This window comes from Fundulus heteroclitus, chromosome 1 (genome assembly GCF_011125445.2).
Source record: "Fundulus heteroclitus isolate FHET01 chromosome 1, MU-UCD_Fhet_4.1, whole genome shotgun sequence".
NCBI classification, from domain to species: Eukaryota; Metazoa; Chordata; class Actinopteri; order Cyprinodontiformes; family Fundulidae; genus Fundulus; species Fundulus heteroclitus.
In genome coordinates this window covers 39,287,939-39,304,457 of record NC_046361.1, presented here as the reverse complement: position 1 = coordinate 39,304,457, position 16,519 = coordinate 39,287,939, and the positions used below count along the sequence as shown (strand labels likewise).

The window sequence follows — 16,519 nt, the reverse complement described above, 5'->3', positions numbered from 1 at the left end:
ACGGATGATGGCGCGCTGTTCACAGGGTGACCGGGAGGTGCCTCCCCCCTCACTGCCCCGGAAGTAGCGGCTCCGACCTCCAAGCCGACCATTTCGAGGAAGACATCCAGCGCCAGCAGCCTCATCAGCGGCGCACATCTGATCCAGCAACCGCGCTGCGTGATATCTGCTCTCCTCTCCGCGGCAGCGAGCTGCCTTTTGTCTCCCTGCGCCTCCCTCCCTCTCTCCCTCCCTCTCTCCCCCCTCTCTCTCGTCCAGCTGAAGCGGAAAACATGGGGCTCCTGAAGACGCGGACGCCGAGGGACTTGTTTTTCATCTCGGCGTGGACCGTCGAGGGGAACCGCTCCGATTCTCCACGGATGGACCAGGGGCGCAACAGCAGGAAGATGGAATAGAGAGGATAAAAAAAGAAAAAAGAAAATAGGAGATAGAAACCATGATCTGACACGGAGACAATAAAGGGGAGAAATAAAGACAATATAATCACATCAGAGGCAAAACTTCTATTTCATCTTTTTTTATATATATTTTCCTCCTGCTTTTTGTTTTTTTCTGGATTATGTTTCTCGACCAGAGTCCCAGATGTGACTGTGCGGATGGCATGTCGTTGTTTTTTACACCCCAGCCTCCGTCTCCTGGCTCCGAGCTGCTCTCTCTTCCACCGGTCCGCTCCCGCTCCGTCTTCTGCTTCGGGTAGCGAAACATGTAGGCTCTCTCTTTTTTTTAACATATATATTCACATAAAAATCAGCTGCTGCAAAGCCCGGCGGCGTTTCTGCAGGAGAGAAGGAGCGAGATAAAGAAAGAAAGAAGAGGAGCTGTGCAGAAAATGGACACCGGGTTGTGATGTTTACTGGGGTGCGGTGGGAGACGCACGCATAGACAGCGACTGCTGAGTAGTTTGAGGGATGAATATTGGAAGAGAGAGTCGGCCAAGTGAAAATCTTTCATCCGCATTGGCTTAGACACACACATGCCATCAGTGGGGCCAAAGCCTGCAGCTGCTCTCCATGTGACGACAAGGGATCAATAATAATAATAATAATAATAATAATAATAATAATAATAATAATAATAATAATAATAATAATAATAATAATAATAATAATAATAATAATAATAATGTTCAAGTATCGGATCCGCATGTTTTTTAATGAACTGAAGGTCCTGGTGTTTATGCGATCCGATTCACGTCAGTCCGGCTCAGACACCGATCGACGCTCCGCCGCCGCCATGCGCGGTCTGGGGATGGGCGGCTGCGGCTGGCCGCCCTTCGTCGACTGCCGTTCCCGGGACGACGAGGAGGAGTACTACGGCAGCGACCCGAGGCCCCGGAGCCTGGCGTTCGAGGACAAGGAGCCCAAGCTGGCAGTGGGCCTGGACGCCGTGTCCCTCACCAGCACGGCCAGCAGCCTGCGGACCCCCCAGTGCCGGATCTGCTTCCAGGGCCCCGAGCAGGTAGAGACGCGCCACGGCGGTGGTCTTTAGGGAGGGAGGGAGGGGGGGAGGGGGGAGTCCTGCTGAGGGTTTGTTTCCACACATTCACTTTCAATGCAGCATGATTTTATTCTCCCTAACCTACATTTACCCTACTTTTTTTTCCACATCCTTCCTCGGTGCTCCTGCTAGGATTCAGCTCCCACAATCATCCTGTCCTACATTCCTCCTTCTGACGCCCACCTTCTCCTTAAATACCTACTCGACAAAAAAAAAAAAAAACCCAGGATTTGGCCTTTTGTTTTCTGACAAGCAATCTGATTATTTTTTTACGGCTCGCGCAAATCACAGATCAACATTTCGCCTCCGGAGCGCTTGTACAGTCTGTGCCGCACAGCTTCAGTTCACAGGCAACTATTGTGCTTTTCTTTTTCTTTTTTTCTTTTTTTTCTATCTTCCCTTCTTCCCTCTCTCCATCCTCCCACCCCCTCCCTGTCCTCCTCTAATAACATGATCCGGTTATCTCAATAACACTGTTTTCATAAGTAATCTAGTCAGCGACGGAGAGAGAGAGAGAGAGAGAGAGAGAGAGAGAGAGGCAGCATGTTTCCCACACAATCTGAAATCTGGCCAGCATGGCAACAAAGAAAGTTAGCCAATTAGGTCTGCAGCGGGATAACAAACAGGGCGAGAGAGGGACTGGATATACGTGAGTCACAGCCGTCCTCCCAAGTGTTGCTTCGGCTGTGTGTCACAGGGATCACCTGATGGCCACCCGCGTCTTTATGCTGTTGCTTCTGAGAACAAATCCATCTAAACGCGTCTTGTGATGGGTTCTGTGTTCGCGTGACCGTGACCGTGGGAGGAACGTTTTATGTACTCTTCTCAATTAGAGCAGGAAAACTTTATTGTTCAGTCCCGCTTTAATATGATATCCTCTAATCAGTGGCGGTTCTAGACCAAATTTATCAGGGGGGCCCAAAGTGGGGGCCAGTGTTTTTTTCACAGGGGCACAGAACAAAAAAAAATTAAAAACAATAAAATGGCAATATTTAACTGTGTAATAATATTAAGTGAGCCACTTGTGGCACTGGAACTGCAGGTTTCAGAGCCCTGATCTAGCAGTTGAAAACTTTGCCCCCTGCTCAATACGGCTAAAGCTAAACGTGAAACATCTTAAGTTTTAAATTCTTTTTAGAGTAAAGCTGTATAGGTAGAAAATAATATTGGTCAAAGTGACCAATCAGTTATGGTTTCTTTGCCATTGCAAATAATTATGAGAAGTTTATTTAACATCAACATCAGGGGCCAGGGCCATTTCTACAGGGGCATGGGCCCCTGTTGGCCCCTGTCTAGAACCGCCCCTGCCTCTAATAAACAAAACAAAACAAAAAATCCAATGCGACCAATTAAGTCACCTAATTAGGAGGTGGAATCCACTTCCTGACACGTCTGCGAAGGCCTTTGCGGTTTTGTTAGAGAGGATTCTGGGTATGGAGCATCGTGAAGACCAGGGAACGGAGCGGAAGGGTCAGGGCGTCTCATGGAGCTCTGGTCAATCCATCATCTGGACATGCAAAACACACGTTACCGCTGAGAACCTACCGAGATGTGGACGTTGACCTGATTAATCAGAGAAGCTCCCCAGAGGCCCGGGGATCCACAGCTCAGGCGTCCATGAGACCATTTATGCACATAAATTATCAGGCATGTATGGAGGAGAGGAGAGGAGAAAGCCAAAAAGAAATGCTGTCCAGTTTGCCACAAGTCATGCAGAGGTCAGGATTATTCTGCTTTTCTGCAGCAGGAGCAGGGAAGTGGGAAAGAGCTGATGGATAAAGAATGTGGACCGGAGTGGAGGTCCGCCTCCCAGCAGGACCACCGCCATAAATGCAGAGCTACAGTAAAGGGGTCTAAAGCATATTCATGTGTCAAAGTACACATCTAAATAATAATAATAATAATAATTTAATTTTCACAGATGCTCTCTGTCCAATCAGCCTGAGCTTGAGCTCCTTTTTTAAACAAGAACGAGTCGGAATTTCAGTCACCTAACCCAAATGCACACCCTGATTATTTATATAAAAGGAAAATCATGCTGATTATGATCATTGTTATTTATGTTGACTCATTTTATTTTAGCTCCAGGTGAAATATCTGAAATACAAACAATCATTTTAGGTGATATTGTTTCATTTTCGGTTGCTAACTTTCCAGCTAGCTGAATAATTATGCTGTGCTAGGTGGCCAAGAAATTATAGTAATCAGTTTTATAACTAAATTAATAAATCTGGAAGTTCTTTTACAAAACGGTTCCTCCAGTTTTTGGATCAATCGTAATACACTGCAAAAATGGAACTAGAAATAAGTAAAATGTTCTTAAAATTAGTGTATTTGTCCTTGATTTGAGCAGGTAAATAAGTTGATTTGCCAATGGAATAAGATTTTTGCACTTAAAATAGGAACAATTCAGCTCAATCATCTTATTTCAAGTGCAGGATGTTTAATAATCCTATTTTAGGGGTCAAAATACTCATTCCATTGGCAGATAATCTTATGTACCTGCTTAAATCAAGGATAAATACACTAACTTTAAGGACACTTTAGTTATTTTTAGGTCCGTTTTTGCAGTGTATTAAAGAGGGCCTTGTCACGTACTATGACTTTATTAATTTCTGCGCCAGTAGCTCCCTCTGGTTGCATACAAATGTTTTCTCATTAAATTAAACTTTGTTTTTGCTGTTTTTTGTTATTAAACAAAATGCTTTTCCACACATTTACCACATTTAAATAGACCACATGGCTTTGATTAATGCGCATGCATGCAATAAGTAAACAAGGGGAAGCGATAGAGCCCACAGTCATAGATATGAGTTTAAAAAATAATTTCATAATGAATGAATACAATCATAAGTTCATTCTTACCTGTGAAAGGTGGTTTGTACTGAGAATCTGTTGGAATCAGATCTACGCAGCGCGCGGATTAGGCGTCTTCTCCAAATTGCTCCATTTCCAACATGGCGGCCACGTCGATGTGCTATTCAGCGCTCAGCGAGGCGTCTGAATATATGTGTGTGTCTGCGATGGAGTAACGCGAGTCAGCAACATCCGGCAGAGAGAATAGAATGAGGTTCAGGACTCCTAACCCTGTGGATCAGGACACGCTGAGCTGTCGCGTTACTGCGCCGCGTTGCAGGGCGGCCATCTTGCTTTTTGATAGTTCTGAGGCAGATGGCTTATCAGTGTTTATGTCTGCTGATCGCGCCCCGGTGCAAAGCTCTCCAAAAAGCTATAAGTAAAGCTCTCAGGATGAACGCTTGACGAATATTGTTTTATTTTAAAGATAAATATGTTCTTTTGTCTTCTCTTTTTATGGTCAAAATATGTGACTAGGCCCCTTTAAGAGCTACATTAGATAAATCTCATTATTATTAAAATACAGAAAAGAAAATCAGAGCTGGAGTGAGGAGCCCAAAAAGAAAATATTCATCTTAAGTGAAGAACATTAGCTTGATTGCTTTAACTAGTTAATATTAATGTAATTTAAATGATAGCAAAGAAATTTCCAAGGAGCCATTGTGAACCTACGATGAAGTAATGTACGTAAACAACTGTGAATAGTCATTTTATTGTTGAAACAACAGAAATATGTTTTACAATGGATAGTTTCACTGAATCTTCTTTTTTATATACAGGTTTGCAACAAAGATGTATTACATGATCTCATTGGTTATATTTAAAACAGAAAGTGATAATTATTCCCATCCAGCTGCTTTCTACACCCGTAGATTCTTCTACAAACCGCTGAAATAATATTCAGATTATTACAATTATCTATACCATTTAATCATTGTTGTTTTTGAAACTTGAGGAAAAATAAAATAAACAACATACAAATATGCACGCGCCAAATTGAGTTGCGTGTGTTGAGTAAACTTTTGTATTTCCCGGGCCGGAGAGTCCTGCACAGGTTCAGTTCTCGGGTCTTACCCACAATTCTCTGTTACACCTGGAAAATTAAGCAGATTGGTAGAAAGTAGCCCATCAACTTCAAGGTTTCAGCCTTATCATGTGTAAATACAGTTATAAACAGTCTTTATATCTGACCAGTCTAACAAGGTCCGGCTAACATTAAATCCTTTCTAGAATTTTCTTCATTCATTCATACAGATCCTGAATTTAGGACGGGCTCAAAGGTTGCTGTCGCTGCATGCATGCTCGATGTGAGAGATTGCTGTTTGGGACATGAAGTCAGCAACTGTCCGCTGTGGCTCCACGTTCATCCAGGAGTGAATGCTGCAAGTCATTGACTCAATGCAATCTGCTGGGTTTATAATAATAATATAGTAATCATCTTTATTATCATTGCAAAGAAATGTGTCCTCTGCATTTAACCCCATCCCTTAGGGAGCAGTCGGTTGCCACTGTGCAGCATTCTGGGGCTAAGGGACTCGCTCAGGGACCCAGAGTCCTCCAGGACACAAATATATATATATATATATATATATATATATATATATATATATATATATATATATATATATATATATAAAACGTTACACCGTGGTCTTGCAAAGGTACTGCTTCAAAACTGCATAAATATTCAAGCTGTTCTTACGGTTTGACGTTTTTCAATTATGTCTTCCATAATGCCACCCTGCCCCACCCCCACCTGTTACTGTAAATGTTACGTTTATCCCTATTCCAATAATAAGATGGATAATTAGCTATAAAGGTGTACAACACTCTTCAGTTCAGCTTCAAAAGACCGGATTTAATGACAAAACAAAGGTAGAGAAGGGAAAAGGGCAAAAACAGCATCATAAATAACAAAATGCTAGCAGCAAGTATCTTTATTACAGGAAATTACAGAAGGAAAGACATTTAAATAAAAGAAACCAAGCAAATATATTCTAAACATAGGTATAAATCAGAGTATAGGTCCAGCTTATAATAAAACTGTCTCAAAATGTATTTAAATTGGATGATCAGTATGCAATGTTCTTTTATCAATGTTTTAAATATTAGCAGTGAAACTATTTCATACATTTTTGTCGAAGGTTTTAGGATAAACACAGGGACACTGGGATGTTTCGGCTCTGGATGCATTTCTCTCCTCCTTTTAGCTCTTATTTTCGCTCTGCGTTGTGTACGAGTGTGAAGGGTAAAAAAAAAAAAAAAACAATAACCGGAGCGCGTCTTTGAACTGCGGCCAAACGTTGGTCGCACCAGATGTGCGGAAACCTGTGCCGCCTGGATCGGCAGGTAGCACTGAGGACCCAGATAATTAGAAACACTGTAAATCCTGCCGGAGCACAGATGGATATTACCATTTAGTCACTTCTCAAAGATAGGCACAGAGTGTCATTACAGCCCATGTGCTAATATACGGCATCTGCCCTAGAGTTTGGATTGTGAAACAGTAAATTGTAGGGCCGCGGGACTCGGAGAGGAAATCACTTCAGGCCGCGCTTTGAATCTGCGATGCGAGTCGTGCGACGTTGCAGACAGGAATGGAGCCCAGATTGCTGTCCCTGCCCACTCACACACATCCCCTTAATGAAAAGGTTCATGTTTTTCAGGCTTGGGGCTTTTCAGCAAGGTGACTCATCGAAGCAACGTGGCTCTGAGCTGCCGCTCATAGCTTCCCAGACAAAGAGCGAGCAAACAAAGCACGGAGGGAGAACCCAGAGCTGCACTACTACTACAACGTCAGCTCCTCGCTCTCATTTAGCCTTTGTTTCTGCCACCGCAGCACGCCGCCGCTTTCCTCGCTGCTTACCTCCCCGGGCGCGGAGGAAGAGGGAGCTCACGTTTGCCATTTCCTTCTCATTTCATTATTCAGGCGGGTCACAACAGGGGCTGGGGATCATGTCGCTGTCAGCGGGACAATTGCCTGCAGACGTAATCGCCTGGCTCCGCGGGACGCCTTTCGGCACGAGGCCTTATTAATTGTCTGTCAGAGGCGTCGGCGCGTGGCCCCGGACGGTCGCTGGTGGCGACGCCGGGCCTAAACTACGATAACAGAGGCTTTTCAGAACGGCTTAAAGGGAGCAAAGACAACTGGAGTGAGGTGGAGAGGAGTGTAAGGTGCCCTTTTCTGCCGGCAGCGCGTTTCCAGTCTGGTGTGCGGTCGGTCTGGAGCTCATGGGGGCCACTTCCACACTAAAATGTCTCGTCTAAAGGTTGCAGACCACTCTCTTAGTCATGAAGTGACACACCAAATTAACACCCTTGTGCTCCGTGAAGTGGCCTCAAGGGACAAGCCCGGGCTACATCGTTTTTTTATGGATGTGTAAGGGTCAGAATTTGTGTTTTATACTATTTTGAGCTTGAGTTTTTCTGTTTTTTTTTTTTCTTAGCTGTGGTATTTCATTTTCCCTTCTAGGTCAGCAAATATCACACGCAGCGCGCAGAGAGAACAGACTGGAGTAGGAATGTCCTCTCTGCTCCACTGTTGCGTGTCAGAGCAATCGCACACTGCGGAAACAAAAAATACCCCCACCTTTAATTTATTCTGTGAGAAAATGAAACTTATTAACAGACAATCACCTCAATGAAATCCCTGGTGAGAAAACTATTGACGTCCATCCATCCATTTATGGTTTTTCTACACCCCCACTCATACCTGAGGGCAGTTCTTTTAGAGCGACGAATTAACCCAGTGGTTCTCAAACCTTTTGTGTTGCCCCCTGCCCCTTTGAAGAATGAAGCATTTATAAAAGTTATTACCCCACCCCCCCTACAAAAAGAAGCAATTTTATTTTCTGGCCAATCAGGACGCAGGGCTGGAGTTTCATAGATGTGACGTAGTGGAGAAGCGACCGTGACGTGAGACTGTTTTGATAGCAATGGCGGCTCGCATCGAGGAAGCAAGCGTTAGCATTGATGCTGCTATTTCTTCTGTGTTGTCCAATCTACCTAATATTGTTTCATTAAAAGAACATCAGAGAACGCCTCTGAAGGCTTTTGTTGGTGGAAACCATGTTTTCGCCCTTCTCCCGACCGCATTTGGCAAGTTTTGTTTTCCGGGCCGCGCCCGCGGCGGAGCGGTTAGCGCTAACCACATTAGGAAGCCTTTAGTCCTCGACGCGGTCGGCCCGGGGTCGACTCCAACCTGCGGCGCTTTGCCGCCTGTCTTCCCCCCTCTTCCTGTCAGCTCACTGTCAATAAAACGCGTGCCACTAGAGCCGCAAACACATAAAAAAAAAAAAAAAGTTTTGTTTTTTCCTGCGTCGCTCTCACAGCGTCACGGGTTAGCTTCGGTGTGAGTGGTTGAAATAGCACGTCGATAAAGATTACAAACAAGTGGTTTATCCAATCATATGCAAGAATTTTTGATAAGGCCCAGCCTTCAATAAAGGCAATTCCTATGGAGAGGTCCCAGATGTATGAGAGTGAAGCTAGTTATATATATATATATATATATATATATATATATATATATATATATATATATATATTTAATAGGAATAACATGTAAAATATTTCAGCACCTAATTTCCTAGTAGTTGATAGTGTTAGTACATCCACTGACTGTAGAATTACCTGTGAAACGTTTTCACTCAGCCAGAAAACTGCTTGTTGTTGCAACCAAATCCTATGGGATTCTGTGAGAGTAGGGAGTAGCAAGATGGCGGCAAATCAGCACTCTAGTGTATTATATAGCTCAGTGGCCAACACACCAATCCTCCATCGGCGGCACCATGAATAAGATGGATAGAAATCCACATTCCACAGCATTCACAAGGTTACTTCTCAGGAATTGAATAAATCTAATAATATGACCTTAAAAGCATTGTTCCACTTGAAAGCTGAGCATCTGTACTTCCAGATTCTAGTGATTCATAATTGGTGAAAAAGTGTGTGAGGGGTTAACATGTCCCACCGTTGTAGTGGGTGATGTGTTCCCTCGTCACAATGAGCTCCCAGCTTATTTTGAATGAGCGCCACATCCACCATCCTGCTGTCCCAAACACTCAACAGAACACCAAATGTGTGTCTCTTCACAGCTGAAAATAGTCACCAGAAATCTGGATCTTCTGTTTCGGATCCAGCTCTTTTAAGAACAATGATTCTACCAGAAAGATAGATTGTTTGTTTCATAAAAAACATCATCCTTGCCTTCTAAAATAGTGATGCTATAATCATTGTAAAGCACGTAGTCCCTCTTTGCTCAGTTTATTTTTTTATATTGTTTGTTTAATATTTAATATTGTTTGTCGCCTTGGCTGGTGAGATATGACCTTTAACGTGTTGTTTTCTGATTTTTACAAGTTGTCTGGCCTTTCAGTGCCTGAAAACACCATGATTGAAAAAGTATCGTTCACCAAAAACACAGCACCTCTGCGATAGCTCAGATTCTGCGTTCTTTTTAACGTAGTAAGTTTAAAACGACTCAGTTCACATTGCCGGTCAGATGTTCACAGGGAGTCATCGTTAGCATGCATGTAATCTTCGTTTTGGGCTTTTAATGGTGTATCTGAACCGAATTTTCTCAGGATGGAAAGACCAAACAAATTCAATGATCTTTTAAAAAAAACAAGAATCACACATTTTTGAAGTATGATTCATAGGAACTAATTTAACTGCTCGGTTTCTGGACACGGACCCAGGTCCTAATCATAGTCCATCAGTTTTAAATAAGGTTGGACCAACCAGGAAGTTCACGCCGGCCTGCTCTGGATTTAGACTTTGGAAGTAGTGCCTCTTTATTTATGTATTTTACCAGATTTATGGAACTTGAGATAGAGATCCAGCTGTGTTATAACCTAAAAAATTACCCTTTGTACATTTTATCTTCTCTCTGCATGACTCCAAGCGTCCTGACTGAAGAGAACACTATGAGACACAGCAACCAACTTTCTATTTACATACAGTCCTATTGTCCATTTATTTACATTGTGGTTAAGGCTGGACGATAATTCAATAACGATATATATCAATCGATAGATGTGTAAAAAAGGTCAATAAAAAGTTAAATAGAATAACAATTTTCCTTTCGTTTGCATTCTAGCTATGTATGTTAATATTACAGTAATTACATCCTCCCAGCCAATCACAACGCAGACCCAGGAACCAAGCTCCGCCCCCTTCACAGAGTTCAGAGAGCACGCGTTCTGTTTTCTTTTTAAAAAACCTGTAGTTTTGGTAAAAAATTGGTTGAATAAAGTGTTGAGTTTGAATTCCATGTCTGTTCTGTATGTAAAAATAAGTCGCTAAACAACAGGGCTGCCCTTAAAATATATGTTTTGAATTTATTGATAATTATTGATATCGATCAATCAGATTTTTATTTTATCAATATGCTTTTTTTCTATACGGTCCAGCCCTGATGCTAGTTAAATATTTTTTAATGACAACTAAGCCAGACTTTGTAAATGTGTTATCTGGGTCAAAACATTGGGGAGCAGAAACATAAATTGGCTCCTCAGTTTCTATAAACTGGGGGAGCCATTTATGTTTCTGTTGCGCTCGCTCCATTGTTCAGGTTCCTGTAGCATCATGCTCCTCACCATGACGCTACCGCCGCCGTGCTTGGCGATTGATACAATGTGCTTAAGTTTTTAGCAACACTTTGGCTTCTCCAAACACCGTTCTTGTGATTGTGGCCACATACCTAAATTTTTATGACCTCAAAATCTTCCTCCATCAGGCATGGGGCTTGTCTGAGGGGGCAGATGCAGATCTTCTGCCGCTGCTTTCCTGGTCAGAGCCTTCTGAGTCCACGGTATAGATAATCTTCACAGATGAGAGCAACATCTCCCAGTTTACAAGCCCTGGTTCTCCCAGGGTTCCTCAACAACTTAACTAATTTCCTTCCAGTAGTAGTGATAGTTTGAGCCTAATTAGTATAATTTTGACACAGCAGCGTCATGCAACTGTACAATGATCCCGAGCTCACCTTAAAACTGATGCTGGAATAGATGGGCATTAAGCTCTGTAATTTCAACCCGACATGTGAAATTCATGGACGTTGCAGGTCTGTGACATGTTGCATGAGGTCTTACACTTTTGCCTAGACGAGCGTTCAAATATCCGGCCCAAAACATGGCAGAAACGGGTTTGAGGCTTCGAAAGGTGTGGAGTTCAATCTGTCAAGTTCAATCTGTATAATATGATTGAACTTGACTTTGTAAAGTGCCTTGAGATGACATGTTTCATGATTTGGCGCTATATAAATAAAATTGAATTGAATTGAATTGAATTGAGTTTCTCTGCAACATATCTGCAACAGATGAACAAATATTGGGGGAAGTGTATGTATGTTTTTGATAATGCATGTATAACTTTCCCCCTGTGTGGATTAAAAACATTCTGCACTAGAGCCAAGTGTTTAAAAATGGTTGAAGTTGCATGTTTTGTATTAAAAAAATGGTTCAAATACAGCCTTAAAAGGAGGACCGTCTGACTTACCGGAGGTTAAAGGAGACACAATTCCATTTTTTAATGGCCACCAAAACAGCTCCAGCTCATTAACTTTGGTGTATAAATCCACTTCTATACGTCCTGAGGTCATGAGCAGGATGATCAACGTTGGACTTTGAATCTGAGCTTATTTTTGAACTCTAACTGAACTAAATTCAACCAAATTTAATGACGTTTATTTCTGCAGCAACAATTCTAATATCATCTTCAGACACTTTACAAGACAAGTGAGTCCAATTCATAAAATTCAAATACATATTATTTGATGGGACAGTCAGTATTTTAGGAATGTAAGTAAAAACGTAAAAAAGTGCATAGATTGCAGCCTATTAACAGAAATAAAATACTTCTTTAGAATAAGGATATTCCTCACACTATCAGTGTTATTCTTTGTTAACATGCTATAGATGAGCGTTCACACTGAGCCTGGTTCTGGTTCTGCTGGAGGTTCTCCTCCCTGTTAAAGGGGAGTTTTCCTCTCCACTGTCGCTTCATGCATGCTCAGTATGAGGGATTGCTGCAAAGCCATCAACAATGCAGACGACTGTCCACTGTGGCTCTACGCTCTTTCAGGAGGAGTGAATGCTGCTTGTCAGTGGCTCCCTCCGCATACAGCTAATTACCGCTCCTGATCCCTGACCTTTCATGGAGTAATTACTCCATCGTTGGGAGGAAAGGAGCTTCAAAAGGAGCCAATGCGGTACCGCGCACGTGACGTCACCGACTCAAGAGCAACTCCCCTTTTGCCGCTTAGGTAGGGCATACAGGTAGAGAACGCCCGTAGCAACCAGCTATTACAAGCGCAACAGAACCAGCGATATGACCGACTTTACAGCCGTTAAACTTTCCCAAGACGATGTTCCAGGAGCACGGATTACTGGTCGCACTGTCGAAGAACACACCAACCTTCAGCTCAAACGATGGCTTGAGTGTAGAGGGCTTAAAAAGACTGGAAAACGGTCGAGTTGATCGAACGGTAAGCTTTGTTTTTTTTTTTCCTGCGCGGCGGTCATGGCGTCATCGACCGTTTTATTTTGTTTGTAATCACCGTCCAGGGATCGGTATATGTTTAATGTTTGTCTTATTTGAAATGTTTTTGAGTAAGCTATCCTGGTAGCAGGCTATCATGTTAGCGCCTGCTACCATGATAGCCTATATGCTATCATGGTAGCAGGCGCTACTTTATTAACATGTCGGCCACCAAAATACTCTTACCTGTTCACTACTTGATGTCACTGGAATTGGGTCAGGATGTTCTTCGGTTGGGCCCTTTCCTCCGACAAAATGCTTGCTACATATGTACTTGAATTTGGTAACTTTTTCCGGGTTGAACTGTTGTGTAGGCCGACCGCACCGGTGTACTAAGCGCACACATTTCTCCTTGGCAGTCTTGAAGAAAACATCCTTCATATGCGGCCGATCAGCGTAACTCGAGTCACTGTTGCACGTTCCATAGCAACAATGTTTAAAAACCATGGTTTTAGATTTGGAAAAAGCAGTCGTTTACCGAGTAAAACCAAGGGTAACGCACGTCTCTTACAGCGACACAGCGGCGGACTATGCAAGCTTGCCCTACTGTGTACCACGTGATGTGACGTCATCGTGACGTTACGTTTCTAAAAATAGCTCGCTCGCGGTACGCCATTTCGGACAGCCTTAAACAAGAGTGGTTAGCAGTCTTGCCTCACAGCAAGATCCTGGGTTCGGCAGGCGGCCTTTCTGCGTGAAGTTTGCAGTTTCTTCCTGTGTCTGAGTAGGTTTGCTCCGGTTTCCCCTTCCGCTAAAGACAGGCTGATCTATGAAATTTTATGCACATATATAATGACAAATAAAAGCATCTTATCACGTGACGGAAACGCACATAGATGATCCTGGTCAAATCCGGGCCTACAGCCTTTCCAAAGCCTCTCTTCTCTCCGGCCATTTTCGTTAACATGGGCTGTGCTGATACGTCACGCAAAGGATTGTGGGATTCCGTGAACCTGCTAAGTGCTCGTTAGGCACATTGCTAAATCAGCTGCAGGAGGAGGCATACGGGCTTTTTTTTCCCACTGACTGCTCTGTTCAGGCAGCCCTTATCATGGCAGCCACTGTTTTGGCTGAAGGCTCCTCACTCAATAGAGACATTCAGATAAACCCCATGCAGAGGTTCTGGGTTTGAACCCACAACCTCTTTGCTGGAAGGCAGCAGTGCTACCAGCTGCAGGTTCATTAGATCCACTAAAAGCAGGCGGCCGGCATGCCCACACAAGAAGTCAATCAGCAAGTGCTTTGGGTTTTAGTTTAAGGGTTTGCACACTTATGCAACCATGTAACTGCACATTTTTAATATTTTACAAGCCGACCCCCCAGAATAAAAGTCACATTACATATGGAATATGTTTTGAAAGGGTTGAACTGATGAAGCCACAAATGGACTCTGTACCACACGTGAATAGCACACTGTCTAATTACCCTGCATTGTTTACATTGTTACGTTGTTTTTCATTTCAATTGTTTACATAAATCGCTGCTGCATCTTTATCCTGAAAAATAGTGCAATCTACTGTGATTTTTAGAGAGATTTCTAGAGTGATTTTTTTCAAGCTGTATGCAAACGAAATTTTGTTCTGTACGCACTTTGTGCATACAAAATGACAATAAAGATATCTATCTATCTATCTATCTATCTATCTATCTATCTATCTATCTATCTATCTTAGCTAGACACTTTTTAAGTGCCACCACACATTGATAACCATCAGCAAAACAATAAGTCTGAGTGGAGATCATCTAAATAAATTCTAGCACTTGAATTATAGTTTTGGTGCAATGACTTTGCTCTTCACAGTAATCAGATTTCACACTTGAATTTTGCTCTTGATTATTGCGATGATGTGTTTTGCATTCAGTCCGGCGTAATGATGTAAACCGGCAGCTCTTACGAACTCATTGACAGACCTCTCTATGACAACTTGACATTTCAGAAATGTTTGCATTCATATGTTTTTTATCGACTGCCTCATATACAGTATGACCTTCTCTGTGTTATCTTTATAATGTCAGCAGGCGAGTTATTTTAACGTTTACGAGAGGCCCGTGGCTCATCTGCCAGACTCTCTTTTTTCCTCGTGCATTGGGACATTTGCGTGTTTTATTATAAGTCAGAAGGTCAAATGAGCCAGATTGGAGAACTAGAAGAGTGCAGACGATCAGAAAGAGTGTTATTTGTGTCGCCGCAGGTACAGTTTTCCTCTGCCAAGTCAGTGAGATAAGATGCTGCCGAATCACCATCTGTAAATTCAGGCTTTTTATATAATTGGCACAGACAGAAAATGAAAATGAACAGCCGGTAACCTTCTTAATCAACCTTTTTTTTTTTTTGTAAATTAAATTAAATTAAATTAAAACACTTAGTGCATAAATTTGATCATTCCTGGTTTTATCTGCTAACAAGAGTATTGACTGTTTAACTAACAGTCAAACGTATTAATTTCGCCCTCCAGTATAAATTGTCAGATGTATATCAGCATTAGCTCGGTGCTGGGGAGAGTTCGAATTACATAACCAGCATAAAAACTCATAAATGCTACGAGGAAAATGAAATAATAACAAACTTCCTAAACCAGGTGTGTCCAAAGTGCGGCCCGGGGGCCATTTGTGGCCCCTGTGCTGATTTTGTGCGCCTCCATTGCATTTCAAGAAAGATTTGGCCAACCAACACTTAATTATTTATAATTATTACAGACAAGTTAGAATTTTACTGGTACAACACAGAAAACATTTGTCTTTTACTAACCTCTTTAAATCTTAAATAGGGCTACATCTATCCACTTTGATGCACTGAACTCTGATTGGAATGTGTTTATTAAAATTGGCTAAATACAGGTAGACTTATGCTACGTTCACACTGCAGCCTAAAGTGTGTATATTTTAATCATGTAAAGCACTTTGCATTGTCTCTGTACTGAATTGTGTTATATAAATAAATTTGCTTTGCCTTGCCTTGCCTTGCCTTGCCTTGAAGTAACCCAATTCTGATTTTTTTGCCCATATGTGACCTGGATCTGATCTTTTTATGACAGTCTGAACAACAAAATCAGATTTTTCAAATGCGACCCAGGCCACTTGGATATGTGGTCCTAATTCTACGTATCTGATCTTTTCTAATGTGACCTGCGTCTGTACGGCCAGGGTGCATTAATCCGACCTATACGTCACTATTCTGCGTCCTGCTATGCAGAAGCGGGAAGAAAAACGACAACAACGAGGAGAGCAGTCAATGGAGAGAAAGCTCCGGTTAAAAAAGAAATTAAAAATCGCAAAATGCGCGCCAGCATTATGATTCACATTTACTTCCACAAACACTGAGCACGCTTGCTACGTGTGATGTCATCGCGTCCTCAACGCCGCATGCGGGACTCTTAGGTTGTAAGAATGCAGTTCACACAGGAGATCACATACAAGTCGCATATATTTAGAAATGTGAACAACCACGCAAAAAAATAAATAAATCAGATTTCACAAAAAAATCTGAATTGAGCATCAAGGCCTGCAGCCTGATTTGTTTATTTAAAATGATCATTTTTTTGTAGAGCAGGTAAAAAAAATGGTTATATTATTTTTTTATACATTTTTTGGCCCTTGAGTGCTTCTCACTTGACAATTTCTGCCC

At 42.3% G+C, this 16,519-nt stretch overlaps 1 protein-coding gene across 1 annotated transcript in view; it reads left to right on the top strand.

Moving 5' to 3' along the window:
• Positions 1-664: 664 nt before the first annotated feature.
• march9 (membrane-associated ring finger (C3HC4) 9) overlaps positions 665-16,519 on the top strand; it is a 28,064-nt gene continuing 12,209 nt past the window's right edge. The window contains exons 1-2 of the mRNA XM_036142700.1: positions 665-1,028; positions 1,083-1,458. Coding sequence (XP_035998593.1) covers positions 1,123-1,458 — 336 coding nt within the window. The 5' untranslated portion in view covers positions 665-1,028; positions 1,083-1,122. The remainder of the gene's footprint in view (positions 1,029-1,082; positions 1,459-16,519) is intronic.